The sequence below is a fragment of the Oncorhynchus masou genome, chromosome 7, assembly GCF_036934945.1.
Source record: "Oncorhynchus masou masou isolate Uvic2021 chromosome 7, UVic_Omas_1.1, whole genome shotgun sequence".
Lineage (NCBI taxonomy): Eukaryota > Metazoa > Chordata > Actinopteri > Salmoniformes > Salmonidae > Oncorhynchus > Oncorhynchus masou.
The window spans coordinates 13,351,755-13,377,693 of NC_088218.1; the positions used below are offsets into that span (position 1 = coordinate 13,351,755).

A 25,939-nucleotide genomic window follows, 5' to 3' on the forward strand; every position below is an offset into this window, starting at 1 on the left:
CGAAATTCAACGAGATACGCGTTCGCAAAATGTTTTGTGTTAGGCTATAAAAAATGGATTTAACCGAACAAAAGACAATTCATTGTGTAACAATGAGCCTTGGGATTGCAACCAGAGCAAGATCTTCAATCTGTGATTTTGTTACGCAAGTGCTGGCTGAATAAGTAGTTTGATATGGGGTCTGTGCTCAGATAATCGCAGCGTATTCTTTTGCCATGAATCATTTTTTAAATCTCACAACGCAGTTGGATCAGCAAGATTCTAGGGTTTCAAACCATGTGAGACACTTGTATTTTCATGAATGTTTAATATGACTATTTATGTAGTGATCACCGTATGTTGTCGAATTTATTTCCGCTAACGGGTTCGGTGCGCAGAGAGGTTAAAGAAGTTACAGGTCTGTGAGAGCCAGAAATGTTGCCTGTTTGTAGGTGACCAAATACTTATTTTCCACCATAATTTGCAAAAAAATTCATTAAGAATCCTACAATGTGATTTTCTGGATTGTTTTCCTTCTCATTTTGTCTGTCATAGTTGAAGTGTACCTATGATGAAAATTACAGGCCTCTCATCTTTTTAAGTGGAAGAACTTGCACAATTGGTGGCTGACTAAATACTTTATTGCCCCACTGTATATGAACAAACTGTTCCCAACAGTTTCTGATGGGGAAGCATGCGGACGCCTTTCCTCACGCTCTTATCTGTGGAGCTCTTATAGTAGTAATGTCTACTTCTACTGCAGATTATATTCTGCTCATGTTCATCCTCAACCTTAACCCATTCACATCGCTCCGGCCGACCAACCAGACACAGGAAGTGTGTGGTTATGATTCAGGGGTTTGTATGGAGGCACGATGTGGGTTGTGGCTTTCAGATTAGACTCATTCTCTGCCGTTTTCTGTTTCAGTCGAGAAATCGGTGGTGAGATGTGAGCATTTGGTAGGCCTACATGGTGATTCCATTTGAGTGTCGGCCAGCAGAGACGATCCCCAAAAGGCATCTGTAGTGCTGTAACCAGTCATTGCACAAAGAAAGACTTATATTGCTTGTGGTTAAAATGAATGGTCCATAACTAATGACGACAGATTAAGACGGATGCCTTATAGAGTGGGTTTCTGGAAGGGCTCCTATACAGACGACATGTCTGGGCTGCTGCCATTTTGAAAGCGTTGTTTTTGTGTAGTGTGTGTGTGTGTGTGGCCTGTAACTAATTAGTCTTAATGGTGCTCTGTGTGCATCTGCTTCTTCCAGAATGCTGCCTTCCTATATGGCCTGGGCATGGTCTACTTCCATTACAACGCCTTTCAGTGGTGAGTAGCTGTCTTGTACAACCTAAGTATGGAGGACTAGATTATGGTGTTACAACAGTTATAATGTGTGTGTTTGTGTGTGGAAAAAATGTGTATGGTTGCCATGGTGACACCATCACCAGTTGCTTCCCACATGGCACCTTATTTCATTTACTATTGCACTAGTTTTGACCATGACCCCTATGGCCCTGGTGGACAGTAGCGCATAATGTAATGAGGGATCCAGTTGTGAAAAATCCCAGAAGATCTAGTTTTTAAATTAAAAAAAATACATTTCACCCCCTTTTCTCCCCAATTTCGTGGTATCCAATTGTTAGTTACTATCTTGTCTCATCCCTACAACTCCCGTATGGGCTCAGGAGAGACTAAGGTCGAAAGCCACGCGTCCTCCGAAACACAACCCAACCAAGCCGCACTGCTTCTTAACACAGCGTGCATCCAACCCGGAAGCCAGCCGCACCAATGTGTTTGAGGAAACACCATGCACCTGGCGACCTGGTTAGCATGCACTGCACACGGCCTGCCACAGGAGTCGCTGGTGCGCGGTGAGACAAGGATATCCCTAACGGCCTAACCCGGACGACGCTAGGCCAATTGTGCGTCGCCCCAAGGACCTCCCGGTCGCGGCCGGCTGCAACACAGCCTGGGCTCGAACCCAGAGTCTCTGGTGGCACATCGAGCACTTGCTTTAGGTTTGGGCTCTAACCTAGAGTCTCTGGTGGTTAAGACCACTGTGCCACCCGGGAGGCCCCAGGAAGATCTCCAGTTTTAATCATGTTGTGAAGAAACCAGGAAGATCTCCAGTTTTAATCACGCTGTGAAGAAACCAGGAAGATCTCCAGTTTTAATCACGCTGTGAAGAAACCAGGATGATCTCCAGTTTTATTCATGCTGGCTCTGGAGGGCTGTGGTCTCTGTTCAGTACTGCAGCGCTGACTCTTCTCTTTCATCTTCTGAGTGGTGTCTCTCCCATTTCTAACTTGGAATATACTTATCCTCTCACTCACTCTGTGTCTGTCTCTATCTCTTCTCCTCCCCCAGGGCGATTAAAGCTTTCCAGGAGGTGCTGTACATCGACCCCAGTTTCTCACGAGCCAAGGAGATCCACCTGCGACTCGGCCTCATGTTTAAGGTCAACACCGACTACGAGTCAAGCCTAAAGGTACTCAGCCTGACTCTCTCCTCCACCAGTGGAGCCACCACAACATTTCCCACAGGACATCCAGGGAGGAACATTAGTGTAGAATGAATCTTTTTATTTTTATAGGTTGGCACCTTTTTCTATTGATCAGGGATGGGCCACCAAAAATCTGAACTCATTATGGGGTTCTCAGTGGCTCATTGGTCTGTGTACCCACATCCATACCCACACATGCAGCCAGGCCTTTTGGGGGATCCTATGCACAAAGTAGTTCATTTCATGCAATTCTACTCATTTTGCCATGGGGCGGAAAGAAATGTTTTGCATTTTTTAATATTTGGTGAGACTAACAAAATCAATGGGGGACTGTAAAGAGGACTTGCACAGTGTGCAATCTCCATCAGTTGCACACTCCCTTGTTCGTTCTCTCCTGCTCTCTAATTGCAGTGCAGAAAGTGACCAAGGGGAGAGGCAGCTTGCTGAAGAATTGATTTCCTTGTGTCTGAGTCTGATAGTCAGGGAAAAGGAGTGTCTCAGTGCATGGGGATTCATGTATAGGAATTACCTTTTGCATTGTTCTTTTGTTTCTGTGTATTTCTTGTCCTTCAGTGGATGTTAATGCCTTGATATTCTGTTCTGTCGACAGCATTTCCAGCTGGCTTTGATTGACTCCAACCCCTGCACTTTGTCCAAAGCTGAAAGTAAGTAGTGTGAATAAAGCTAATACGGTAATGCAAGTTTCCTTTTTTAAATATGCATGTTTAAATGTTGATGTTCATTTGAGATTTAACTACAGAAATGTACTGGACAAATTGGCCAACTATGTTGATTGAGAGTAGGGATGGGCATGCGAAATGGAGTGCTCAAACTGATATAAAAAAATATATATATTTTGCAACTCCACAATGTGAGATACAGTGAGCGGAAAAAAGTATTTGATCCCCTGCTGATTTTGTACGTTTGCCCACTGACAAAGAAATGATCAATCTATAATTTTAATGATAGGTTTATTTGAACAGTGAGAGACGGAATAACAACAAAAAAATCCAGAAAAACGCATGTCAAAAATGCTATAAATTGATTTGCACTTTAATGAGGGAAATAAGTATTTGACCCCTCTGCAAAACATGACTTAGTACTTGGTGGCAAAATCCTTGTTGGCAATCAGAGGTCAGACGATTCTTGTAGTTGGCTACCAGGTTTGCACATATCTCAGGAGAGATTTTGTCCCACTCCTCCTCTTTGCAGATCTTCTCCAAGTCATTAAGGCTTCGAGGCTGACGTTTGGCAACTCAAACCTTCAGCTCCCTCCACAGATTTTCTATGGGAATAAGGTCTGGAGACTGGCTAGGCCACTCCAGGACATTAACTCTTAGAGCTACCCCCCTACTTTTTTTCAATTTCTGCCTGAAGACATACCCAAATCTAACTGCCTGTAGCTCTGGCCCAGAGGCAAGGATATGCATATTCTTGGTACCATTTGAAAGAAAACACTCTGAAGTTTGGGTAAATGTCAATTGAATGTAGGAGAATAACACAGTAGATCTGGTTTAGATAATAAAATGGAAAGAAACATACGTTTTATATTTTTATTGTTGTATCATCTTTAAAACGAACAAGATAAAATTCAGATAGGATGATGGGGACAATTTCAGTGAAAAATATAAGAGGACAACAGTACTTGTGCAAAGTTTCAGAATGATAACTTCCAAAATGAGTGTTCTACATGACATTTATCATGAAGTCACCCAGGTGTCCCACACAGGTAGCCCAAGTGGCCAAATTGGTGAAGGTATACATTTTGAAACACCCCCCCCCCCCCCATTTACAAAATGACATGGGTAACTATTTACACACGTTCAATATTTGGAAGACCCTCAGTCCTCTATCAAATTTATATAGCCCTTCGTACATCAGCTAATATCTCAAAGTGCTGTACAGAAACATTACAGCCTAAAACCCCAAACAGCAAGCAATGCAGGTGTATAAGCACAGTGGCTAGGAAAGACTCCCTAGAAAGGCCAAAACCTAGGAAGAAACCTCGAGGAACCTGGCTGAGGGGTGGCCAGTCCTCTTGGAGACTGGAGATTATAACAGAACATGGCCAAGATGTTCATATATGACCAGCAGGGTCAAATAAACAGCAGGTCTGGGACAGGTAGCACGTCCGGTGAACAGGTCATGGTTCCATAGCCGCATGCAGAACAGTTGAAACTTGAGCAGCAGCACAGCCAGGTGGATTGGGGACAACAAGGAGTCATCATGCAAGGTAGTCCTGAGGCATGGTCCTCTGGCTCAGGTCTGCCGAGAGAGAGAGAATTCGAGAGAGCACACTTAAATTAACACAACCTACACAGGAAGTGACCACGTCAGTGACTCAACCCACTCAAGTGACGCTCCCCTCCTAGGGATTGCATGGAAGAGCACCAGTAAGCCAGCCCCTATAATAGGGTTAGAGGCAGAGAATCCCAGTGGAGAGGGAGGGGAACCGGCCAGGCAGAAACAGCAAGGGCGGTTCATTGCTCCAGTGCCTTTCCGTTTACCTTCACACTCCTGGGCCAGACTACACTCAATCATATGACCCACTGAAGAGATGAGTCTTCAGTAATGACTTAAAGTTTGAGACCGAGTCTGCGTCTCTCACATGGGTAGGCAGACCATTCCATAAAAATGGTGCTCTATAGGAGAAAGCCCTGCCTCCGGCTGTATGCTTAGAAATTCTAGGGACAATTAGGAGTTGGCTAACTATATATCTAGGTGTCATCTAAAATAACCCTAATTTATAAGACAGTTCTTATTTAATTAATGGTGGTCGAACGCATCTGTGAAGCTAGCCACAATAAGGATTAGCCACAATAGTGGACTTTGTGGTTAGAAGTATGTCATTGACAGTGATTCAAATTAATACAAATAGTGGAATTATGCCATAATTTAATAGATCATGCTAAACGAGGTTGGAATGTTATAAAATCAACTTGTTGATTTTTAAATCACACTGGATGTATTATACTTTAGAATTGCATTGGGGTGTCAGTCTACTCCGTGACACCCAGAAAACATTAGTCTTAGCTCTTATTGCGGGACTTTGAAATAACTATGAATTGAGCCACATTTTGTCAACTTATGTGTATTGAACACTATTCCTGAGGAAAAACAATACTGCGTGGATGTTTTGGAGTCTGATAACTCTGAGGACGATGTTGGAGAAAAATATCTTGGGTATTGAGTAGACTGATACACCATTTCATTGATCCTCAAACCTTAGGTAAAGCTGTACATTGCAACATGTATGTCAATACACACAATAGGCTGACTGGGGAGGTGATTTCACACAGTCACAGTCCTGCGATAAGAGCTACAATGCCAATGTTTGCGTAAACTCTTTACAGTTGTGTTCTGTGAGTGTCAGAGTAGACTGATACCGCATTTCATTGCTTCACATTCCAACCTTGTTTAACATTATCTAGTATAAATGTCATGATTCCACCAATTGTAACCTTCTACATCACATTCAAAGAGGTACTTTTTTATTTTGAAGGCAAACTGCATATTACACTTGTGCCTAATCCTTATTGTGGCTAGCTTCACAACAAAAAATGATCTGGTCGAGCTTCAAAAGCCAGATGATGGGACAATGCTGCTTATACGTTAGCTTTGGGCAACAGGGTTAAGTAGCTGGCTAGCTATTTATTTTCATGAACTGAAGTTCAATTTCAATAGGCGAACAACAAGTGGCTACCTAGCTACTACTTACAAGGATTCCTAAATCATTGCTAAGAATAGTAAAAATGACTGCAGTTTCTACTGGTCATTGTCTTCAGGTTGGTTGTATTGGTGCTAGCTAGCTACCCCAGAAGTTGCTGTCGAACAAATAATGCTTTCTTACCAAAGGGGTATTGTAAACACATTGTTTGTGGCCGGTGTTTGCTTTTTTTGTACAGCTTTGACAGTGCTACTGATAGTAGTGGTGGCACGTGCAAATTCACAGCACAAAATTTAATAGAACTGTTATTTGACGTGTCAAATTAAAAACGGATTTAATGCGTCATAGTGTTATTTGACGTGCATCCTTTTTGACACGCCAAGACCCAAACGGCGTTCCGTTGTATGTCGTCAAGTTAACAGCAGTGATGCTACTACTGTGTAACTCCGGTAGGGAAAAATAACGCACTTGGTAGTGCGTACCGGTGCTCGACCAGTCGCGAAAGCCTACATCGCCCACGACAGAGAGCGGTTGATTGTCAAAGACAATGAATTCTATTATCTTGGCGTTAATGGATTTCGCCTTTGAATTGACCCGCTGAAATGTTGTTACTCCTTCAAATGACTATTCAACTTGTTGACTGCTCGATCCACACAGCAGACATTGTGGGCTAGGTTAGGAATGCTGTGTTGCGTGTGTCTGTTGTTACTTTGGCGTCATCTACCGACATTATATAGGTATGCATGTCAGCATTGATATCGGTTTTGCACATCGGTGTTAAACTACACATTGGGCTGATACCGACGTTGGCATTTTCAGCTAATATCGTCCGATATGTTCACTGATATATTGTGCATCCCTACTGATAACAAATTCTAATTGCTAAGTTGCCTCATATTCAGGCAATAAATAAAGTGCCACTTTTTAAATGAATTGTTTACCTTTAACTAGGGAAGTCAGTGTAAGAACATTCGTTATTTTCAATGATGGCCTAGGAACAGTGGGTTAACTTCTCTAGGGTACGAGGCAGCATTTGGAATTTTGGATAAAAACCATGCTCAAATTAAACAGTTTTCTACTCAGGCCCAGAAGATAGGATATGCATATACTTAGTATATACTCAGTTTTTCTAAAACTGTTAAAATAATGTATAACAGAATTGATTTGGTAGGTGAAAACCTACTTCCTGAATGGATTTCTCAGGTTTTCTATTGTTGTATTTTTCTTCAATGCCATTACTTAAGACTCAAACTGCAGTTCCTATGCCTTCCACTAGATGTCAACTGTCTTTAGAAATTGTTTCAGGCTTGTATTCTGAAAATGAGGGAGTAAGAGCAATCTGAATGAGTGGACACTGCTGTGTCAGAGCTTTTTCATGCATGCGACCAGAGTGCCTTTCTTGTTTACCTTTTATATTGACGACGTTATTGTCCGGTTGAAATATTATAGATTATTTAGGCTAAAAACAACCTGAGGATTGAATATAAACATCGTTTGACGTGTTTCTATGAACTTTGCGGATACAATTTGGATTTTTTTTGTCTGCCTGTTGTGACTGTGTTTGAGCCTGTGGATTACTGAAGAAAATCCGTGAACAAAACGGAGGTTTTCGGCTATGAAAGGGACTTTATCGAACAAAAGGAATATTTATTGAATAAATGAATGTCTTCTGAGTGCCACAATATGAAGATCATCAAAGGTAAGGGATTAATTTTATCTCTATTTCTGACTTGTGTAACTCTACTACTTGGCTGGTTACAGTTTAATGATTTGTCTGCTGGGTTATGTTGTCAAATAATCGTACGGTATGCTTTCGCCGTAAAGCATTTTTGAAATCTGACCGTGGTTAGATTCACAAGAAGTTAATCTTTAAACCAATGTAAAATAGTTGTACCTTTTCTGATTTTTTTGATTTTTTTAATGAGTATTTCTGTATTTGAATTTGGCGCTCTGCAATCTCACTGGATGTTGGCCAGGTGGGACGCTAGCGTCCCACATACCCTAGAGAGGATAACAGCCTTGTTCAGGGGCGGAATGACAGATTTTTACCTTGTCAGCTCGGGGATTCGGTCTTGCAACCTTTCGGTCACTAGTCCAACGCTCTAACCACTTGACTACCTGCCGCCATGTGACATGTATGTGTAGGCCAGTGACAACACATCTCAATTTAATCTATTTTAAATTTGGGCTGTAATGCAACACAATGTGGAAAAAGTCAAGGGGTGTGAATACTTTCAGAATGCACTGTAGCAAACCCAACAACTGTAACAATCTATTTGTTCAGAGTGAAAGGAGGTGGCGTGGTAGGGTTTATCTAGCATACCGAAAACATTACACTGCATGATATTACTTTATTCGGCTTTCTCCCCCTCTACTGGCTCCTTTCGCCTGGAACCTGTTACCTAGGAGACCCCTATACCCGTCCCGCTGGAGTGTTTCCAATCAGGCACAGGGACAAACACACACATCCTCTCCTTCTCTCTCACACGCGTCCTTTCTATCTCTGTTACACACACACACATCCTCTCTCTGTCTTTCTCACACACATGGGTACATCAAGGGCAGTCTCACCTCTGTGTATCAGTCTGGTTGGGCTCATTCACTCTGCTCAGACACACAGTACTGCTCTACAGACAAGTCAACCTGCTGCCACCGGAGGAGACTAGCAGCTCATCTGTTCAACACAGTGGATTAACTGCAATCATTTCTGTTTTACTGGAGTCGTTCCATTTTGACCAGAATTTTGATGCTGAATGTTGGAATTTTTCTCCAAAGTAGCCAACAATTTGTATTTTTTTTGTCCTTCTCTTCCTCAGTTCAGTTCCACATCGCCCATTTGTATGAGATTCAGGTAAGCCTCGTCCTTTTCCTCTTATCTCATTGAATTGTTTGTACTGTAGCTACGTGCTTTCCTTTTCAATAAGTATTCAACAACGCTGTTGAAGAAGTTACTTACCCTAAAATATTAACTATACAACTATTCTATGCTAGCTAGCGTTTTATCAGCTAGGCTAATTGATCCGAGAGAGCCTTGTGTTGTGATCAAATGACCACGCATCATAGAAAATGGATGGGTTTCCCTCTCGGCCAGTTCCGTGTGGTTGCCATGGTAACATGAGTCCCTATCTCTCTCGTATGCCCGTGTGATTCGTCTTTCACACTGCTTTGGCTTAAGCAGCAGCTCTTAATAATCGGACCATGTTGGCTGACTGACTGCAGTAGCACCCCAGGAGTGCAGAGCTGTGGGTCAGTCAGTGTTCTGCTGTGTCAGTAGGACGTTGCTGCAGCAGAGTCATTACATCCAGCAGTCTGTTGGGAGTAAAATGTCTCGGTGCAGGCTAGGGACACTGCTTAATCTGTCAAATATGGCACGTTATTCTCACCCTCCTTTTTTCTTCTCGTTCTCCTTCCCACGCTCTCGTTCTCCCGTTTTCTGCAGAAGAGATACCGGGCTGCCAAGGAGGCGTACGAGACCCTTCTGCAGACAGAGAATCTCCCAGCACAGGTGAAGGCCACTACCCTGCAGCAGCTCGGTAAGACCACACACAGCTGATTAAAGAAAGACTGGGTCTGGCACTGAATAAATGGATGGATGAGATGATGGCTAGTGATGGAAATGTTGACCGATTGTTCTGTGTTCTCCCCTCCCCCTCTACTAGGCTGGATGCACCACACGGTGGAGCAGCTAGGAGACCGAGCCAACAAGGACAGCTATGCCATCCAGTGTCTGCAGAAATCACTGGAAGCAGACCCCAACTCGGGACAGTCCTGGTACTTCCTGGGCAGGTGCTACTCCAGTATTGGCAAGGTCCAGGATGCGTTTGTCTCCTACAGGCAGTCCATAGACAAATCAGAAGCCAGTGCAGACACTTGGTGTTCAATAGGGTACGCATTAGACCGTACTTCTTCTCTCTCGATCCATCTTTGTTTTGCTCTGCTATCACGCTCCCACTCACCATCACATATCTCTCCCTCCTTTGTCATTCTGTCTGTCACCCTTTCCACCTCTTACAACTGTGTCCTCTTCTCTTTTTATGTATTTAACCCTCTACCACTCACCGCTCTGTCCTCGCTACCCCCCCCCCCTTTTCAATATTTAATCTCTCTACCCCTCTTTCTCTGCCTCTTTTTCAATATTCAACCCCCTCCCCACCCCTTTTTCTCCCTGTCCCCCTCTCCTCAATCATTTCCTCTCTCCATTAGTGTTCTGTACCAGCAACAGAATCAGCCCATGGATGCTCTGCAGGCGTACATCTGTGCAGTGCAGCTGGACCATGGCCATGCGGCTGCCTGGATGGACCTGGGAACACTCTACGAGTCCTGCAGCCAGCCGCATGACGCCATAAAGTGCTACATCAACGCCATGCGCAGCAAGGCCTGCTCCAACGCCACCGCGCTCACACAACGCATCAAATGCCTGCAGGTGAGGACAGGGGGAGAGACTCGGGAGGGAGGTGTTCAGTCCCAAATCAACCCCTAGCTCCCTACCGCTAAGATGGTTAGGGGAGGGGATGCTCCTGACTTCACTGACCACTGGTTGGGTGCTTCTTTTTTTCACCTGTTGGAGATCTGAAAGAATTTGGACAGGTGTCAGCAAAGTGGGAATGGTTTAATCTAGCCCTCTTGTTGACTACCATGTTTGCTCCCATCCTTTCAGGACTAAAATGGGTGTTCAGGGGCTAAGAGTTGATTGGACTGGGTGGGAGAGGTCTAAAGACCCACTTTGAATCCCACTGCTGGAGAGACCTATGATCCGAGCTGCTGGGCTACTCAAACTTGACTATTCTGAACTACAGATTGTGGAAACCATTTTCTGAATACCAAAAGGCAAATCTGTGTGTGTTCACAGTGGAACCTGGCTCCTCCAGTCCCATACCCCATGTGTCTTGTCCATTTTGATGTAAAAACATAACCCCCACATTCATCTTTATGTATGAATGAGGGAACATTCTCCAGTCACCAGTAATTTGAGCATAATTCCCTGGCATTAAGACAACGTGATGGTTTGTTTTAATGATTATGTGTTGTGTAAATTCATTCAAAGTGCACATATGACCCCCAACATGACTTCCCTGTTTGGTTGACCACTCTACTAAAGACCATAATGGGCAAACATATTCAATCCTCAGTAACAGATGAGGCCACTGATAGGCCAAGCTAGTAGCTAACCGGCTACATGAGAGCGACCGTAACAAGACAATAACATTTTGATCGCAAGATCATTTTAAGTCATTAAAATGTTGTTTTCACACGTTTTCCATTCCATAGGCTCAGTTGAGTAACCCCCAGGTCACTAGTCTACAGAGTAAAAGTAAAATGCTTCCTCTTATTGATGAGGCCTGGAGTCTACCAATCCCAGCAGAGCTAACCTCCAGGCAGGGTGGCCTGAACACTGCACCGCAGGTGAGACCAGATAGACCACTCCCCCCACACCCCCACACACAACCCTCTACACACACCACCCCCACCGCCAACGGGCAACACATCACCTGGAGCTTCTCCATGAGTCTTCCTGTGGAGTAACCGATGCCCTAGAGCAGTCATAAGAACCAGTTTAACCAAGTTATGCTCACTATCTGGAAACGTTACAGTGACTGGAAAAACCCCTGGTAACAGTCATTCATATAGCTGTACCTGGTGTGGTTTTTAGGTGCAGCTTGTTAAGGCAGCGATCGAGTCATAGTGGCTTGAGACATGACATACAAATGTTATGACTGCTTAGGGCTTTTGTTATGACTGACAGGATCAAGGGAGGTGTTGCCCATCCCAATCCCCTCCTCCCTTCCCCAATCTCCCTGACACAGCCACAGGCCAACCTCACTACCCACTGTCTACCAGTATCTGTTATCATGGCTTCACAGCTCAAAGAACCAATTTGGTTTAATTAAATTGGTTTAATTTAATTTCTCTATTCAAAAATAATACACTTTTTTATTGAGATCCAGTGTATTTACACAATATAAAAATACATATTTAAAAAAATACTCTATTCTCCACTGAGACGATTGTTGAATAGCGGCAAGACGTCAGTTGATTGTCGTTGTGATTGGTGAGGTTGTGTCTCAGTAGAATAGTTCCAGGTTGATATTCTACCTATCATTCATCCTGATGTCATCGGGTGCCTTGCTGCCTCTGAAACCTAGCGGCGACCCCTAGTGTTGCAGTACCATTCATTCACTTTCATTATCGACAACATTAGTTCTACTGTGTGTGTGTGTGTGTGTGTGTGTTCGTTGAGTATAATTCTCAGCATCAGACTATACAAACTGAAGCCGTCTTCAGATGTTTGTTTTGGGGATGAGACGGGAGAGGATGGTTTTCTTTCACTTGTATTCATAAAAAAAACAGGTTGACATGGTTTCAGGTGTTCTGATTATGACTACAACCCATGTTTTCAACAAATCCATTTTCATGTCGAATGGAGGATGACAATTCACACCTGGAGTTGTCTTTTTGAACATTTTGATTTAGTTTTAAGAGCTGCAACTGTCAAGGGTTTAGCGTTGTGGTATGAGCAGGCAAAGCCTTTGTATGGCCAAGCGTCTTTGTTGGTGAGACTCTGTCAACGTGGAAGGGTTGACAGTTTGTGATGAGAAATTCCACTCTACCGGTCGTCTTCAGGGTATCATTGCAGATTGTTTGTAAAAAATAAAAATGCAGGGAAGAAATATGTGTTTTGAGGTCCCAACATCACCCTCCTGCTTTTGTTTTCCCTCTCTAACTGCCTATCCCTTTATTCTGTCACTTCCTCTCCATCCTTCACGTTGCGTTCTGCTCCCTGCTACCTGCCCTTTAATTTTCCCTGCGACCCTCTTCTCTTGTTCTCCTTTTATCCCTCCTGTCTGCCTGGGATCTACCCCTTCCTGTCCCTTTCTCTCTTCTCCTGCATCCCTCCTGTCTGCCTGGGATCTACCCCCTTCCTGTCCCTTTCTCTCTCCTGCATCCCTCCTGTCTGCCTGTGATCTACCCCTTCCTGTCCCTTTCTCTCTCCTGCATCCCTCCTGTCTTTCTGGGATCTACCCCTTCCTGTCCCTTTCTCTCTTCTCCTGCATCCCTCCTGTCTGCCTGGGATCTACCCCTTCCTGTCCCTTTCTCTCTTCTTCTGCATCCCTCCTGTCTGCCTGGGATCTACCCCTTCCTGTCCCTTTCTCTCTTCTCCTGCATCCCTCCTTTCTGGCTGGGATCTACCCCTTCCTGTCCCTTTCTCTCTTCTCATGCATCCCTCCTGTCTGCCTGGGATCTACCCCTTCCTGTCCCTTTCTCTCTTCTCCTGCATCCCTCCTGTCTGCCTGGGATCTACCCCTTCCTGTCCCTTTCTCTCTTCTCCTGCATCCCTCCATCTCTGCCTGTGATCTACCCCTTCCTGTCCCTTTCTCTCTTCTTCTGCATCCCTCCTGTCTGCCTGGGATCTACCCCTTCCTGTTCCTTTCTCTCTTCTTCTGCATCCTTCCTGTCTGCCTGGGATCTACCCCTTCCTGTCCCTTTCGTTCTTCTCTTGCATCCCTCCTGTCTGCCTGGGATCTACCCCCTTCTTGTCCCTTTCTCTCTTCTCCTGCATCCCTCCTGTCTTTCTATGCACTTTACCTCACTACTTTACCTTCTATCATGTTTTCAACACCCTTCACTGCCCTCCCTTGCAACCCCTTCACTCTCCCTCCTCCTCCCCTTCCCTCCCTTGCTGTAGGCGTGTAAGCCCCAGCACAGCTCGGAGGGGGGGGGATCGGGCCAGACTCTGCCCCCACAAGTGGGCCCTATGGGCCAGGGGGAGGACCAGTCCAGCCCTGCCAAGAGGAGGAGGGCCTCCAGCCCAGCCAAGGTATATTACACTATATTCAGATGGAGGTCTGTGTTTTTGTAGAACAGACATGATTGTCTATCAGGTAGCATAGGAAATCGTGTGAGCAGTACGTTACAATACCACTTGCATCCATTTTAAATATTTTAGGTTGGCTGAAGATGAGGAATCTCTCACTCCTAACTCTCAAACACTCCTTTTGCAGAGCCAGCCAGAGTCTTGGGCTAGTAACTCGGCACAGCAGCCTGTCCCCAACTGGTACCTGTCACCACAGAAACTGCAGGTAAAAACACACTTAACACACCCTGCCCCTCACCTGCGCCCCCCTGCTGATTCCGTCTCTACACATACACACACTAATCTCTACGTCCTCGGTGCTCCCAGCTCCTGGACCAGTTGAGGAGTAACCGGGCCAGTCTGAAGCCCCTACAGCTGCAGATGCTGGAGCAGCTGGAGGCACAACTCAACCTAATGCAGCAGCACCAGCAGCAGGTACACACACGCACACTTATTACCCCCAGATGTTTACCTGATGGCCTGCAAGCAGTATACTGTATGCCCCTTCTAATTATTCTAATGTAGAGTAATATATTGACTAATTCATGTTAATCCACTAAAAGTGCTGTTGTTAATTAGACTAAACCCTGATGTTGTGTTCTACAGATGAGACAGAATGCATCTGGACAGCTGCGTTCCTCCCTCACCAATGGCCCCTCAGCTACCAACTCTCTTCCCCCTCCACACTCTAGCCTGCCCCTCTCCCGGCCCCACCTGGCCCCTCAGGGTTTGTTGCGGCCTCCCTGCCCCCCTCGACCACTGGCCAACGGGCCTCTGGCAGGCGGGACACCACACGGACACTCTGACACACTTTCTGTGGGCAATAATAATAATGATGATGACCTGGTGGCTGCCACAGGACCCAACGGAGACGTGCCTTACCTGCAGCCCGGCGCACTACTACCTCACACCTGCACAAGCACCCAATCACAGGACACAGCGCGCCGGGCCCTGCACCTAAACTCCACTCAGGTAGGACTCTACCTGTTCACTCTCGTCAGGTCTATTTGAAGCTCATAGGCTCTGAGTGAACTGCTATTATTTTCTGTGCTAGTTCTTGCTCAGTTATCTCAGATGTTCCTTAGTGAGGAGAGAACCAGACCTACTAAATGTTCTTTAGCTATAGTCCTTATTCTGATCTAACAGTGGGGTTCCCTCCCTGCTCCCCTTTCTCTACAGGGGCTTCAGAAGGGATCCGCTCCACATTGGGCGGGTCCTAATGGGGATGGGTCTCTTTCCTCCTCTGGGGGGTCAACCCACCCCCTCTCGCACCCACAGACGCCCCACAATCAGGTTGGACATTCCTCCGTCCCGTCGCCGCGGCAACAGGCTCTCAACCACCTCCCGTCCCCCCCTTCTCCCTCTCACTCTGCTACCTCAGGTGGAGCACCTGGCACCCCTGCTACCAAAGAGAGCACGCCCCTCGGCAACGGCCCTGCAGCCACGGCAACAAAAGAGCCTGGGGAGACGACGACGGCCAATAGCACTGCCGCGGCGGAACGCTTATCCAATCACGTACAGTCGGCGGCGGGAGACGGCGGGACGAGCAACCAGTCCCCTCACCACAGCTCAGACAATCCTAAGGGGGGCGACCCCACCACCTCCGCCCCCCACAACAAGATCAACAACATCCACCCGGCCGTCTCCTCGGCCGCTTCCTCCCCCATCTCTGCAATGTCCACCGCAACCTCCTCGCCCAAATCCATCGAGCCCGGCCAGACAACGGGCCCGCACGGCCTCAACAGCCCCTCCACCACCACCGCAACATCATCATCAGCCGGACCCGCCACCGTCGTCAATGGCAACGGCAAGGGGGGCATCTCAGAGGACTCCCAGAGCCCGTTGAAGGCGGACCCCCCTGCCACATGTCGCAGACCCACGCCACCCCATGCCCGCACCCCCCCATCATCCTCTTCCTCCGTGTCCATCTACCCCTCCTCCACGGACGTACTCAAGGCCTGCAGGTTAGACTGGGGGGGCCCTGTACCAGTTTTTCTTGGGCTTTAGGGAGTTTTTGATTGTCTCCCTCTTTTGGGAAGATGTAGTATTGAATTTGTTGGTCGAGGGAACTGTCAGAGCAGAGATTATACTGTAAAACCAAGAAGCTAATCTTGTTTGTACCTTGTTCTCTATTTGTCTCTCCTTTCCCTGTTTTTCTTTCTTTCAGAAACCTGGGGAAGAACGGTTTGTCTAGCAGCAGTATACTGCTGGATAAGTGTCCCCCTCCTCGCCTGCCCCCTCCCCCCTCCCCAGTCCTGCCCAAGGACAAACTCAACCCCCCCACACCAAGCATCTATGTGAGTATGGAAGAAAGACTTCTCGTCATAGTATAATAATGAAAGGGGAATGATTTAGTCAATGTTGTGATTCTAATGAGAATCTTACAAATGTATATACACTCAGCATTCAAAAGGTGGTGTTTTGAAGACTTGTATATTTTCAATTGAAATAATATTGAATGTCCTTTAAAAAAATATGTTTTTATTGTGTATTTGATCCCCAGCTGGAGAATAAGAGGGATGCCTTCTTCCCTCCGCTGCACCAGTTCTGCACAAACCCCTCCAACCCTGTCACCGTCATCAGAGGGCTTGCCGGGGCGCTCAAACTGGGTTAGTCTGCCATTTCTACTGCCACCTGCTGGTTAGGACTGCCATTAGAATACCCGGTTTTGCCTTTTCTCATTTGGGCAAAAGTCCTTCCACCACCCTCTCTCCAAAGTGACCTTGAAACTGATAAGTGGTGGAGGAGATGTAAATTTGTTAGTAGTTGAACGGATGAGTCCTCCCCTCCTCAATAGCCATCTTTCATCAACTGCTGCTCCAGAGTGGCGCAGCGGTCTAAGGCACTGCATCTCAGTGCTAGAGGCGTCACTACAGACCCTGGGTCGATTCCAGGCTGATCACGACCGGCCGTGATTGGGAGTCCCGTAGGGCCCAACGGGTTAGGTTTTTGCCAGGGTAGGCCGTCGTTGTAAATAAGAATTTGTTCTCAACTGACTTGCCTAGTTAAATAAAATAAATGATTATGAATATCCTACCTGATTCCTTCAGAGCTTTAAAATCTTCCCTCTCTTTGCCGCCTCTCCTCAATTACCTTTGACCTTTTTCGAAAGGAGGCGAGAGAGGACGCAGGAGTTGAACCAATTCAATTGAGAAATGCCCCATGAAGGAGTCCTTGGTGCCGACCATTAACTTTGATGTTGCACTTATGCAAGCCCCAATGCAGCTTGAGCATTAGCAGGTTTCCAGGCCCTTTATTTGAATGAGTGCCTGCTTCTACCCCTTGTTCACTCTTTCTCTCGCTCTCTTTTTCATCATCTCCTACCTCTTTCCTCCTCTCTCAGACCTGGGTCTGTTCTCTACTAAGACCCTAGTGGAGGCTAACCCAGACCATCTGGTTGAGTGTCGTACCCAGCTGTCTCAGCCCGCTGACGAGAACTGGGACCTGAGTGGTACCAAGAAGATGTGGCGCTGTGAGAGTGGCCGAGGTCACACCACCATCGCCAAATATGCCCAGTACCAGGCTGCCTCCTTCCAGGAGTCACTACGGGTTAGTAGAGGGAGATGCATACATAACATAACATGCATACACCCAGGGTTTTCGTTAGGAATATGTGGCGCTGGAGAACGTGAATAGAAAGATTTAAATTTACTGGGTGCGTATTCCAGTAAGGCCACTGTGCTCAGAATGACAGAAATCGCATGTAGATTACGGTAATGCAGCTTAACAGAACATGCAACTCCTGTAATGAAGCAGACAATAAAACATCATTTTAGTTGGGAAACACCATTCTAAACAGGTCACCTGGTAGCAGTTCCATATGTGACAGATGAAAATCTCTGTTAGAAACTTAGAAAGAGGGGGAATCTAGAGGCAACAACTAGGATGTGGTGTTAATATGACTAGGATGGTGCCTTGGCTTCTGGACAACTAAAGAAAGTTGATCTGAAAACCAATAGAACAGTAGATAGATGGCATAGTGGTGGGTCCAATAGTGAAGTAAATGGAAATACATGTAATAATTACACCTGTCTGTAATCATTCAAAATACTTTACCAGAGAGCATGACTTGGCCACAGAGGGATCGAGGATCATTAGCTTATTTTGACAAAAATATCTGATTGTTTCAAATCACAAGCTTCTAGGCCTATGCCTATTCGGGAAGCCCGTCATGTGGGCAACGCGTGTGGCAATGAGCCTCTGAGTTGTGGCTGTCAGTAGAAAAACATCTCAAATATGAAGATAGTGTTGGTTGAGTATAATTTTAAATGTTTAGACAAGAAGGGGAGGGGGGGGTGTGGCGAAGGTAGAGGCGAGTCGCTCTCCAGAATGACTCTCAGAATCTTATGCATTCATTGTGTGAATATTTTTCTTTTTTTGATCAATTCCCCATTACATACAGTACCAGTCAAAAGTTTAGCAACACCTACTTATTCAAGGGTTTTTAATTTTCCAGTTTTCGACATTGTAAAATAATAGTGAAGACATCAAAACTATGAAATAACACACATGTAGTAACCAAAAAAGTGTTAGAAGAATCTCAAATATATTTTAATTAGTTTAAGTAACCATCCTTTGCCTTGATGACAACTGTGCACAGTCTTGGTATTCTCTGCAGTGATATGCCATCACCAGTAGTAAATGTACCGTAAATCCCTGTCATTTGGTAACATTGTTTTATGGTATTGCGTGTATTATGGCTGGGCGATATGGCCAAAATGGCATATCCTGATAACAATACATGTCACGATATAGCACATTTTCTGTCAATTCAATTTAGAAATAGTTTTTTTTGGGTCTCATCTGTTGACTCTCTCCGTACTGTTTCACATGATTCTTGCGTAGGGGGTAAGAGGTTAGTGGTGTTTGAGCCTGTTGTCGGGACCGTCCTGCTGCATATTTTGCGTTGGATGGTTTTCTGGTCGGTGTCAGACTTTTCATACCCAAACCACGTCCATGCGACCAACGTTGACCCTCTTTTAGGTACGAGCTCCGTGTCTCTGTGCTCTGTGTCACGTTCACTCTCTTCCATGTTTGTTTGTGTTGCAAATTTGCCGTAAAGAGTGATTTGCGACAAAACAAAATAAACGATAGAGCACAATATGAAACGATAGACATTTTTCTATTGTCAAACGATATATATCATGTAGCCCAGCCCTCGCTTGTATTAAAGAGTCATTTACCATTCTTAAGAGTGGGAACGTTGTTTGCAGAGTTGACAACCTGCTACACTTGTGAGAAACAAGTTTTGGTTTATTTCGTAACCAATTACGAGATTTGTAAATGTTTTTAATTCTGTTTTGTTTGGAGTCCATGTGAGCTTGTCTGGTTTCTCTGTCCTGATAATGTTGAGGGAGGATGCATAGACGTACCTGTCCTGCTGCCGTTTTTTTTACATCCACTGTGAATGATAATATATTAAAACTATACTGTAGTTCCTTGCAGTACGCGATTTTGATCAATCTTTCCGACAATCTCCCCCTCTAATCACCAATCGGTGTGAAAGAGCAATGGACGTTATAGGCCTACTGCTGTATTGGTCTATAAGCTCTGAGTTCCATGCAGCCATTTCTTTAGCTGCCAATGGATCACGGGATATAAGTGTCCATATGGCAGGCTGGTGATCTCGCCGTAGTTGACTTCACTTTTAGATTTGTATCATTTTATTTCCGATTTTTTGATTAACCACGAGACAGTGGTTTTGAGAAACAACTTTATTATTGAAATGAAAATAAACATTCAGGTTTCAACATTTTTAAGTATGTTTTCAAAATGCATATTGCCTCCAGTTCACATTGTAAAGTGGTGGATGACCCGCTGATAGCTTGTTGGCCTGCACTTTCATAGTGAATGGGAGGCGCGCTTCAATTACCAGTTGAGAAATGAAAATAGTAGCTCTTTTTGATCATGTACCAAAACTGTTAAGATGCGATTTCATTTAGAAATTTGGAAACCCTGACGCACACAGACCTGTTTCCCAATGCTCGGTGTCTTTTTGAATGGGATCCTCTCTACTCTCAGGAGGAGAATGAGAAGAAGGCGTTGAAGGAGCCCTCAGACGCTGAGCCAGCATCAGCAGAGAGGTGAGCAACACACACCTGTCAGGATTTCTCACTGATAGATTGACAACCTTTGAACCTTTTCTAATCATTATTTCTTCCTGCTGTGTTCAGTGTGGCACGCAAAAGGAGGGGTCCCCTAAAGCACATCAAATTTGGGACCAACATCGACGTGTCGGACGAAAGAAAGTACGTGCTTGTGTGGTCAAACATGGCATTGGTCACACGTTGCAAAATTCTGCTAAACTCCATTGCCGCCTCTGAACACACCCCCTTTCTCCTCGTCCCCCAGGTGGAAGCTACAGCTGCAGGAGCTGAGTAAGCTGCCTGCGTTCGCCAGGGTGGTGTCTGCTGGCAATCTGCTCAGCCACGTAGGACACACCATCCTGGGCATGAACACTGTCCAGCTCTACATGAAGGTCCCCGGCAGCAGGATACCAGGTAGATGCGCACACACACACTGTACATATTAGGCAAGGGCACGGTACAGCGATACAATTTTATAGGACAAGCTGTTGCAGTTTCTAGTGCTTTTTTATATGGATACTTATGAGTTACAAAGACAGACTGTTAAAGTTGCACTATGCAGTAATCCCTCTACAATTTCCTGGTTGAAATTCTAATAGTTTGCCTAATTCACTTTGTGCCAAGACAAGCAAGTACAGTGTAGAGAATCATTAAACCGCTGTGAAAGATATTTTCCATAACCAAGAATATTGTATTTTCAGCTGTTTTAAAACTGGTGAACAAAACAAAAGTTAAGAATGGGAAGCATGGTCATTTCTCACAGATCTAGCGCGTTCTAGACTTGCTTTTAATGAGAATGACAGATCTATAAATAACATTTCTATGTGATTTTCTTTGGGGGGGGGGGGACATAATACAGTTCTAACTTGGTCTTGCTTTGTCTCTGTGGTCCAGGTCATCAGGAACACAATAACTTCTGCTCTGTCAACATCAACATCGGCCCTGGGGACTGTGAGTGGTTTGCTGTGCCAGAACCCTACTGGGGAGTGATGAGCAACTTTTGTGAAAAGTAAGGACCTAACAACCATAGAGGCTAGTGATAATACATTATAAAATAGTGATGTCAGTGAATGTGAAATGGGGGTAGTGAGGGGGGGTCTGCGAGAACAGCAGAGAAAAGAAGGACATCAGATGGGGTGTCAATATGAGGGTCGGTTTCTTTTGTGGCTCGCTTTGAACACGAAGAGCAAACTGTCTGAATGAAAAAGGAGTGATTCAGGGAGATATAGAGTGAAAAGAAGGAAAGGAGCTGAATTGAATCCAGGAATGAGGGCATTAATGAAACAAGAGAGATCTAACTAACCCATCTCTTCTCTCTGGCCTTCCACAACAAAACTATTCTGATTTTAAATGCAGACAAAGGAATGGCCCGGAAGACAGAAAAGACTGAAATTAGATGGTCTTTAATACGAGTCCTAATTCCACATCTCTTACAGAAATGAGAAAATACTGACAAATACCCCCCTCGCTCTTTCCTCCCCCTCGCTCTTTTCCTCGCTCTCCATCAGAAACAACATCAACTTCCTGATGGGTTCGTGGTGGCCCAACCTGGAGGACCTGTATGAGGCAGATGTGCCTGTCTACCGGTTCATCCAGCGGCCGGGGGACCTGGTGTGGCTCAACACGGGCACCGTCCACTGGGTCCAGGCCATCGGCTGGTGCAACAACATTGCCTGGAACGTAGGACCCCTCAGTGGTAAGCCTCTGATGCAGCTTTTGTTTGCTCCTTCGGTTACTGTAAAAACACTTAGTAATTTAAAAAATATATATATTTATGAATACAATAATACATGGATATTATCTCTTAGTGATAGTTGACTCCAGAATCAGTTTGTCAGCTGTTTCTAGACCTGTAAAGTGTTGTAATTCATTTCACAACATCCACAGCCCACCAGTACAAGCTGGCCGTGGAGCGTTACGAGTGGAACAAGCTCCAGAGCGTCAAGTCCCATGTACCCATGGTGCACCTCTCTTGGAACATGGCCCGCAACATCAAGGTGTCCGACCACAAGCTCTTCCAGATGATCAAGTACGTCACCGTCTTTTACAGTTTAGTTTCACCCTGTGAGCATCTCTCCTGCCACATGTTACAACTGTGTGTGTCCAGTCTGTCATGAGGGGTGGAGAGTGACACAGGGATGCAAACTAGTCTCCTCTCAGTGAAATACGCCAAAACAGGTGACCTATGTTATTCGTATAGATCCGATGAGGGGGCGGTGCTTTGGATCACAACTGGCTGTAAGTGAACGAGTGATGTGCGTTAGGCGCAATACTGGCTGTATCCAAGGCTCAGCCAATCATCCACATAACAACGGAATGCAGCGCAGCACACGACTGAAGAGAGAAGAGATGATCAATTTGCTAGTTAGAGAATCAGCGTGCGATCTGGAAAGAGAGCAGTAGGGTGCAAAGGCAGTTTGCCAGTTACAGTAGCGCATCCCTGAACCATAACGAAGAGGTAGGTGAGAGGTTTGACCACGGAGATGGGGTGAGAAGGTGAGGAAGCGTACTTCATGAGCTGCAACTGAAAAACAACTGGCGTTAGGAAAGTTTTTGAGGTGAGGGAGAAAGTGGGGTGGATCAAGAATTGTAAGCATTATTAAATATCTTGCTGTGGTAGCTGGATCGAATTCACCGTTAGCTAGCCAGAAAAATGTCGAGCAACATTAGCCAACTTAACTGATCAAATAATTGAGTTTGTTTTTTGAAAATTTGCTGCCTAATGAAGTCCGATAGCTAGCTAGATGCGCTAACGTTAGTAACCTAACCAATTCGCTATATTATTAACTGGTATATGACTCCTTGCAGTGGATAAAAAGAGGTGTGCCAGGTGTACTCTGCCTGAAAGAGATCAATTATGTCAACAAAGGGTATCATGCTCTGCTGGTACATTGTAGAACAGATGTCCACAGGCAGAAAGTGTACAATGTAATAACGTGCAGTGTAGCCCAAAGATGATGCTTTTGTTGTGTTGAATTTGACAGTAAAACTTTAGTGTGAGTGAGGGGGGGATATTACATTTTTTACTCTGAACGTCATTTATGTACAAATGTTGCCTTGTGCACTTGATCGTCTACTAGGCGGGCCACTATATTAGAGCAAAAATAGAATGCCTGTTTGTTTCATTCTATTTCTACATAGTTTTTTCCCCATGTGCAATATTTAGATGTAGATGTGTGTGGTCACAAGCGTTCTATTAAAAAGGCTGTCCTGGCTAAATGCAATATTACTGCATTGTTTTTTTTCCCTCAAGACTTCGAGTGTCATTTGCAGTAAAGTCTAGGCAACAAATAATATTTGGATTGCTTTCCTTACATTTTTTTGCTCTGAGTTAGGTTCACATTAAACACTTTATTTGACACACAGACGATCATGTTATTTTGTTGTTCAATTAGTTAAAACCAGCATTTCCCCCTAGCAAGGATTTTTTTGCATGTCTCAGTGCAACAAAAAAAAAAGTGTTACCTTTTTGTGCCCTCAGCAGTTTGCATCCCTGAAAAGAGGGCTTCAGATTGGATGATGACGTGCATATTGATGATGTGGCTGCTGGAAAACGTAACCTTAAAACGTGTAGGTGTCTGGGTTTCTTTTAATGTCATGGTGTGATTGATGTAGGTACTGCCTGCTGAGGACTCTGAAGCAGTGTCAGTCGGTGAAGGAGGCTCTAGCCGCAGCAGGGAAGGAGACGGTACTGCAGGGCAGGAACAGGGATGAGCCTGCGCACTACTGCACCATCTGCGAGGTACGTCAGGGGCTTTGGCCCATTTCAACCCCTTGTCCCTTACCCAAGCTGCTACCCCACACAGTCATTACATTGTCAGTAGGATAGGTTTGTTTTGAGTAACTGACAGTAATGTTCTGGTTGACGACTGAGAAATTGACTACAGTCCATGACTATCATGTGAGTAACTGACAGGATTATGTGTTGACGACTGAGTAAATTACCGTTTTTGACTTCAGTGTGTGTGTTGGTTGACTGTTACGGACGTACGTGTGTGTGGGTGTGTGTGCGTGCGTTGATTGTATTACAGATAGGAATGGTCATTTTACATGTTTTGACTGTTCATATTTTTTTTCCAGTACTCAAATGGGGAAAAAAGCACTTATCTATTTGCAAACAGTGAACAACAATGCCTAATATCATAACCATTACAGATAACGAATCCTAATTGCTAAATTGCCTTCTATTTATTCAGTGAATAAATGCCATTTTAAGATGAGTTTTAACTGTAATATTAACAGTTTATATTATATCGTGGAACACAGAAAAAGTAGTAACCTCAGCAATGTGGCGCTTGCTTGTAGAATGGCATAGCCTTGTTTTGTTAATTTAGCAGACAACTCTTCTTTCCCGCACGCTTATCAAAGTCAAGACACCTACACTACATGACCAACAGTATGTGGGCGCCTGCTCATCGGCTATCTCATTTCAAAATCATGGGCATTAATATGGAGTTGCTTCCATTCAGCCTCGAGCCTCAGTGAGGTCAGGCGATTGGGCCTGGCTCGCAGTCAGTGTTCCAATTAATCCCAAAGGTGTTCGATTGAGTTGAGGTCAGGGCTTTGTGCAGGCCTATCAAGTTCTTCCACATCGATCTCGATAAACCATTTCTGTATGGAACTCGCTTTGTGCACGGGGGTATTGTCATGTTGAAACAGGAAAGGGCCTTCCCCAAACTGGTGAAGCGTGATTTATCACTCCAGAGAACGTGTTTCCACTGCTCCAGAGTCGAATGGCGGCTAGCTTAACACCACTCTCGCCAACGCTTGGCATTGTGCATGGTCGTCTTAGGCTTGTGTGCATCTCCTCAGCCATGGAAACCCATTTCATGAAGCTCCAGATGAGCACAATAACTGTTAACGTAGCTTCCAGACGCCATTTGGAAGCTGGTAGTGAGTGTTGCAATCGGTAACAGACAATTTTTACGAGCTTCAGCACACGGCGGTCCCGTTCTGAGCTTGTGTCCTACCACTTCGCAGCGGAGCCGTTGTTGCTCCAAAATGTTTTCACTTCACAATAACAGCACTTACAGTTGACCAGGGCAGAAATTTGACGAACTGACTTGTTTGGCCATGTGTATTTTATAGTAATTTTTTTATTTATTAAACAGAACAGAATAGTGCGTCTTGTGTCTGGAACAGTTATTCTCAGGGATCGATTTAAACGGGGCTCAATTTGGCCAGTTCAGGGTTACAGACCCAAACTTTTTGGATATACAGAAGTTCTATTTAGTTATTATGCCTGTTCTTTGGAATGTTTTTAATGGGTTAAAAGTTCTCCATTGAACACTGCATGGGGATGAATTATGGCCAGGACATCTGTTTGGTGAATAGGCCTAGGCTTAATGATTCTGATAAATGTCTTTATCAAAGTCGTGTTTTTAGTGTGGAACCTGTATGTTTAGGGGGTAATAGAGTTGAATAACCAATTCTAGCAGTTTGCAAGGTAGGGTTGTCATTAATGTTAGTTACCACAGCCACAATCATACACCCTTCCTGTTTCTACAATTTAGTTTCATAAAATCTATTTTTAAACCTTTATCCCTAACCACACTGTTAACCTTATGCCTAACCGTAAGCACATTTTTGTTTGTGGGACACAGCCCCTATATGGAAAGATAAGACTCACAAACATGGTGTTCTCCATTTTTCTTTTCGGACCCCAAAAGCATATTGACTCGTCTGAAGTCTGTACAGCCGATTATCAGTTTGGGCTACACACTAATATATATATATATATTTTATTTATTTTTTTAACCTTTAATTAACTAGGCAAGTCGGTTAAGAACAAATTCTTATTTTGAATGACGGCTGAGGAACAGTGGGTTAACTGCCTGTTCAGGGGCA

General features: G+C 44.8%; 1 protein-coding gene across 2 annotated transcripts in view; it reads left to right on the plus strand.

Annotated features, from left to right (window-relative positions):
* Nucleotides 1-25,939, plus strand: part of LOC135543313 (lysine-specific demethylase 6A-like) — a 50,117-nt gene that overhangs the window by 19,202 nt on the left and 4,976 nt on the right. The window contains exons 5-27 of one of the 2 annotated variants that reach the window (XM_064970487.1): nucleotides 1,252-1,310; nucleotides 2,352-2,472; nucleotides 3,098-3,152; nucleotides 8,971-9,005; nucleotides 9,594-9,687; nucleotides 9,814-10,039; nucleotides 10,358-10,577; nucleotides 11,423-11,557; nucleotides 13,839-13,970; nucleotides 14,155-14,232; nucleotides 14,334-14,441; nucleotides 14,613-14,978; nucleotides 15,186-15,970; nucleotides 16,174-16,303; nucleotides 16,510-16,615; nucleotides 17,350-17,555; nucleotides 20,028-20,089; nucleotides 20,180-20,254; nucleotides 20,358-20,506; nucleotides 20,987-21,101; nucleotides 21,601-21,788; nucleotides 21,980-22,121; nucleotides 23,708-23,834. In XM_064970487.1, coding sequence (XP_064826559.1) covers nucleotides 1,252-1,310; nucleotides 2,352-2,472; nucleotides 3,098-3,152; nucleotides 8,971-9,005; nucleotides 9,594-9,687; nucleotides 9,814-10,039; nucleotides 10,358-10,577; nucleotides 11,423-11,557; nucleotides 13,839-13,970; nucleotides 14,155-14,232; nucleotides 14,334-14,441; nucleotides 14,613-14,978; nucleotides 15,186-15,970; nucleotides 16,174-16,303; nucleotides 16,510-16,615; nucleotides 17,350-17,555; nucleotides 20,028-20,089; nucleotides 20,180-20,254; nucleotides 20,358-20,506; nucleotides 20,987-21,101; nucleotides 21,601-21,788; nucleotides 21,980-22,121; nucleotides 23,708-23,834 — 3,714 coding nt within the window. The remainder of the gene's footprint in view (nucleotides 1-1,251; nucleotides 1,311-2,351; nucleotides 2,473-3,097; nucleotides 3,153-8,970; nucleotides 9,006-9,593; nucleotides 9,688-9,813; nucleotides 10,040-10,357; nucleotides 10,578-11,422; nucleotides 11,558-13,838; nucleotides 13,971-14,154; nucleotides 14,233-14,333; nucleotides 14,442-14,612; nucleotides 14,979-15,185; nucleotides 15,971-16,173; nucleotides 16,304-16,509; nucleotides 16,616-17,349; nucleotides 17,556-20,027; nucleotides 20,090-20,179; nucleotides 20,255-20,357; nucleotides 20,507-20,986; nucleotides 21,102-21,600; nucleotides 21,789-21,979; nucleotides 22,122-23,707; nucleotides 23,835-25,939) is intronic. The other variant, XM_064970489.1, reaches the window with a different exon arrangement.